This window comes from Lactuca sativa, chromosome 4 (assembly GCF_002870075.4).
Source record: "Lactuca sativa cultivar Salinas chromosome 4, Lsat_Salinas_v11, whole genome shotgun sequence".
Taxonomy (NCBI): Eukaryota; Viridiplantae; Streptophyta; class Magnoliopsida; order Asterales; family Asteraceae; genus Lactuca; species Lactuca sativa.
The window spans coordinates 63,095,443-63,101,116 of NC_056626.2; the positions used below are offsets into that span (position 1 = coordinate 63,095,443).

General features: G+C 30.1%; 1 protein-coding gene across 1 annotated transcript; it reads right to left on the reverse strand.

The window, feature by feature from the left end:
- Positions 1-3,315: 3,315 nt before the first annotated feature.
- On the reverse strand, positions 3,316-4,895 carry LOC111885669 (cyclin-U4-1). The gene is made up of 2 exons (XM_023881917.3): positions 4,496-4,895; positions 3,316-3,807 (listed from the first exon to the last, which is right to left on the reverse strand). Exons 1-2 carry the CDS (start codon positions 4,828-4,830, stop codon positions 3,519-3,521), a joined length of 624 nt encoding a protein of 207 aa, XP_023737685.1. The 5' UTR covers positions 4,831-4,895; the 3' UTR covers positions 3,316-3,518.
- Between the last annotated feature and the right edge of the window lie 779 nt (positions 4,896-5,674).

Sequence of the window (5,674 nt, forward strand, 5' to 3'; positions counted from 1 at the left end):
AATAATAAATGCTTATTATTTACAGGTGAAAACCAATTTATCCTCTTAATCATGTTTTAAACCGAAACACAAATCTTATATATATTGCAACAGCCTCATGTTTTCTTTTCCTTTATAATATCTACAGATGTCCTTTTTGGTTATTATAGTTGTATGAGCAGAATTTTGTTAGTTTATTGCGTTTTGTTATCGAGTAAATTATAAACTAGTAACATCTCTAGAGCTTTATTAATACTCAATTCAACTCCATTCAATAATATACTCAAGTAGCTTAAGCTCGAGGACAAATCAACTTGCATCGTTATTTTCGAATATTTTTCTAGTCGATCTCAACTGTTTCACGAGTTAGTTTGATTCGATTATGCCATAAATACTAGAATTTGCTTGGTTCTTTGAATTTGAACAGTCAACACTTGATTTTTCCCTTTGAATTTGTTCTTCTGGTAAAAAAAAAATAGTTTGCAAAAGAGAAAAATTCTGAATAAATTGTGAAAACATTGATGTAAAAACTAAAAAGTGAGTTTATCGACACTTTTTGTACAAAGTTACTTATTATTATTTACGCAATCAAAAACACTTTTTTTTTTTTTACCATAATTCATTTTTGTGCCCTAACAACCGGAAACTGTACAACCCCATACATACATATGTCTATATGTGTGATTGATCATGCGTGTGTATGTTTTTACTTGGTCTATTGAGCTGTGTGCCTAACATGTGCCCATGGTTAGGTATTAGGACATATTTTTAATAGAATCAAATATTATTTGGGCCTTAAAATGATAATGTATTTACAATTAAGCAATCAGAAAAGATTCTTTAAGCATTTTCTGAACTTCCTCAAGATGATATTTAGATTTTAGTCTAAATTTTTATCTAAACATTTGGATATAAGAGCATTCTCAATGGAAGATTTGAATAAGACGGAACCATTATTGTTGGATGCCAAATTGGGATACAATGGACCTGGAGTTGAATGCGTATTGAACTCTTGAACTGAGGAAGAGGGGCCGGGGGCGTGCATTCTTAATTATTTTACCATTTATTGATAATTGGATATACGAATCACATATAGTTTTATTAAAATAAAAGCAATATATAATCAAATTTTAGCAACTTAGCTCCATCTATCTTGGTGTAGTGGTGCTATTGTCCTTTATGGGTGTCAAAGTCTCATTTTAGATATATAATTTCATTAGTATTATGTGTTTAATATAGTTTAGTACATATTGATGAAAATTAGTATTAGGCGTTTAATATAGTTCAATACATATTGATGAAAGTATAAGTTTTCTTTCATAAAAATTGATACTTTTGGTTCCAGGGTTTGGGTATTTTTAGGAATTGACCAACTTTTGCTCGTTTTTTTTTAGTTTATCCATTGGGCACTCCTTTTCTCGTTGTTTTTTTTTTTTTTTTTTTTTTGAAATTTAGTACGTTTGGTTTGAGTGGGGTTGGTCGGTTGGTTGTGGTGTGGTGGATTAATGAGATTTTAAATGGATAATTTGTATATTGTATAACCCTTTAAAACATAATTAACTCTTATTGGATAATTGAGTTTCCTCATGCTTCATGGGTACTCCTTTCTTTTTCAATGGGAAATAGATATATCAATTTTCTTTTCATGAAACATGGTTCTTTTTGTTGTGGGGGTTTTGGACTTTTGGTGGATTTGATGTTTCTACTCTCATCCGTTTGAGTTATACCCATTTGTGCACTTCTATCTCCTTCCACGAGATATGAAATTCCAATTAATTTTTTTGTCAAATTTGGTACTTCATGGTTGTCAAGAGATATGAAGTGTTAGTTTTCTTGTGAAATTTGGTACTTTTTGGTGGTTTGATGAATCTTGTTACTCATTTTTACATGGGAATTAGAGGTGTTCAATTGTTGTCTCTGTTATAGATTTATGGTTCAATGGTATCCGTTGGTTTGTTTTAAGTGTTTGTTAATGGCATTTAGCTGAGTTTTCCTTCTTTGGTGTCTTATAATTTAGGGTTGGATATTGGTCGTGTTGTATTGAAAGTTGAGTAGTAGTAAGATTTTGGGTGTGTATGAGTGTATCTTGGATTTTCTCTTTAGAATTCTACTTCTTAACCACTAAGCTTCCATTGTGGGGCTTCATTGTTAACTTATGTCGTTATGTTTCATCTAACTCCTTAGTAGATGGTTTAATTCTTCTGAATCTTGTTTTTCTATTAAAAAAATATATTTATTAAATAATTGAACATAACTAATAAACATATAAAAACTAATTCATTTTTTGTCTCGACCTATTAATTAAAGTCCCATAACCAAGTGTAGAGTTTATAGAATGTGTACATCAAGACAACAATGCACATGGCCAACTATAAATGTACACGAAATCACATGGTGAATGTTCCCTAAAAGAATCAATAACAACTACTTGTAGTATATGCCATAACTTCTAAAAAGACTACCTTTTATGTCACCACTCCTTTCATTTTTTTTTCTTTTGTATTGGAAGCAAATACGTAGTAACATATAAACGGAATGATGCTTTAGTAGAGTTTTATTTAGAAAAAAAAAATGTATTTATAAAAATAGTAATTGCACCATTTGAAGAGTCCATATAAATCCGCCTCAAAACTTATGAAAAATCAATCTAAGAATAGTAGCAATATTTAAAAGTACTAGAGTTTTAACTTCTAATATAAACCATTAAGCATTGATTTTAAAAATACATTCTTAGATAAAGTATGATTTTTTTTTAAAGAAAATTTACCTAATTAAAAGTTTAATGCTATCCTGTAAATATCTAATGTTTTATAAAGTGATTGTTGATACTTTATTTGCTTTTTACTCAATTAAATGTTATAATTTTCAATCAGTTAAGTAAAACTTTTCTAAAAATATAACCGAACAACCATAAAACACAGTAATTGCCCCACCGGCTACCTTTTTTTTTAATCTTCGTTTGAACTCCAAATCAGCATCCATAATAAATTTGAGAAATATTGATTTTACTTTTTTTTTTTCTAAAATATAACTCAAATAATATAAATTTTAGTAAATTCAAAAACTGTTTTTTTTTCAATATTTATATTCTCTGTTTTTTGATATATTATATTTATCTCATACTTGCCATAAATACACCCTATCCATTGTTAATTCACCCACACCCAATCATCCCCCCCCCCCCCCCCCCCCCTCTTCAGATCAGATTAGATCTTACAGGGTGTTCCTTTTTGCAGCTTTATGCTTCTATAAGACTACCAACAATAAAAATAATAACATTTAATTGACCTCTTTTATGTTATATAAAAAAATTCCAATATATATAAGATAGCGAAAAAATAGAAAGCATCCCATTTGTATATACCACCAATCAAAGTCAAGTAAAATACACCCCCCAAAAAAACTGCCTTAAAAAGGTTTAACTTGCTAAACCCATATAAAATAATCTACAATCTACCTAAAAACACATCATTCAAGCTCAAGATAAAAAGATTAATTCAGTCTCAAAAAAAAGAAAAAGAAAAAGAAAAGATTGCTGATTAAACTGCTGCCACTTCTTGTTGTTGATGATCATCTTCATAATGAAGCAGTTTTGTTGTTATTGATGGCAATGACGATGATGATGATGATGATGATGATGTTAGATGATGATCTAATGGTGGTTGAAGAAGCAACATTTCTCTTTGGAGATATGAACAATAGGTGTGGAAAGTGGTGGGGTTCACATTCAATTGAAACCCTAATCCAAACAAGAAATCCACTTCAAGAAAATTCATTTCTGTTGTGCTGATTCCTCCTACTTTTGCAAAATATGCATTATTATAGTACCTGCAAAAGGGCATTGTTAATTAATTACTCATTGTACAAAAAAACAAATGTTGTTTTTTAATACAATTATCATGTATTTAATCTAACCCTAAATTGAGTTAAAAGATTTGTTGAGCTTTAACTCCAAGATATGACTAATGATGTGGTACTGGTGGGTGCAATACTATTTTCTTGGGTATCATTCATGAGGTGGGGGACAAAAGAAGAACAAGGTACAACATGTCATGCGCTAAGTACAACCACTTGATGTATATTGAAAGATTTTTTTTTTGAACAATCATTTTGATTGGTACTTGGCCCAAGAGTATTAGAAGAATTCAATTTTCATGAACCTGATTATTAAAACTAACACAATTCTCATCCAATCATAAAAAACTAGAAGATTGATATCATAAAGTTATCTGAATCAAAAGTACAACAGAGAAAACAGGGGTTTGAAGCAAAGAATTTTTAGTTTCCCCTTTTTATCTGTTAGGAATTCATAAATTCTTAACCTCATTAACTATGAGTTTGAATTAGATGCCAATAATGTGATCCAGACAATTGTCAGAGTAATTTGGGGCTCAAATTCTCGAATCATATACTCAATTCCAATAAAAACGCTCCTAAAACATTTGGAACAGGCTCAAATTAAAAAAACAGCACAATTTCACACATGAACGGCGAATTATAAATGAGAAGAACTTACAAATCATCCATGAACTTGGCAGCAATCATTACACCAGTAATTAACAACCGATGGACATTGAAGGAATTGATAGAAAGGGCAGGCTGTTGCTGGGTAAACCGATCAAGATAAACATACGCAACAACGTAACAGGAAGGACTACAGTTAGCGTACTTGAAAATCCTCTCTAAATAGCTTTGGATCGAGATAGTTGGCCTAGTGAGACCATGAAAAGCCGAGATCTTCTGCGGGTGAAATCGAGGGTTGAGATCATTCGATTCGGCTACTCGTTGAAGTAGAGATGACAGGAATGTAATGAGGTTGTTCATCACTGTTGGGCACTCCATGTCCGCCATTGATGAACAGAGGGAGAGAGAGAGAGAGAGATAGTTTCAGCCGAGCTAGCGAAGAAGAAAGACAAGGGTGTTTCAGGTATATAAACCACTGGTAGGGTGGTCGTTAGCAGGTAGGTATACATGAAATTACTATTTCACCCTTGAGAAATATGGATTATGACCAGGCTGTCCCCCATGTGACCTTCAAGTTCTTAAAGAAAAGATTTTAGTGGGAAAAATATGGATCAAATGCCAAATTTTGTTATAAAGCTTTCATATAGATTCTTTCTATATTTATAATATTTATAACATTTTTTTTGTATATATTATTGACTTTTTTTATTAGCTAGATATACTAATGTTAATTTTTAAACTTTGGTAGTTTGCTTGAAATAAAAAAAATAAAGTCATCTTCAATAAAGAATCGATGGAAAATAGATAATTGTAATTAAAACATTCAAGGAAATATAGTTTTTATTGACGATTTGTAAATAAATAATTATTAAAATTTAGATAAAAAAATGAAATAACATTTTTTTACGCGGAAACTAAAAACATTCATAACAATGACTATTTTCAAACTTAAGAAGCACAAAACTCTTTTTTTCATAAAATTCAAATTCGTGTAATTTTCCAAAATTTGTGTGGTATATCAACAAGAACACAACAATATACTTGTATTTTTTTTCCTCGGAAACAAAGTTTAAATAATTACGAAATATTAACTAAATTATGTTAGCTTTTTATATAGAAAAAATAGTTTTGTATTAAAAAGAAAAATGAATTCACTTATAGTTGAAAACTAACAAACAAGAATCTTTAAAGGAAATGGGGAACTTGGGTAAAAATAGAATAATTAGTTAAT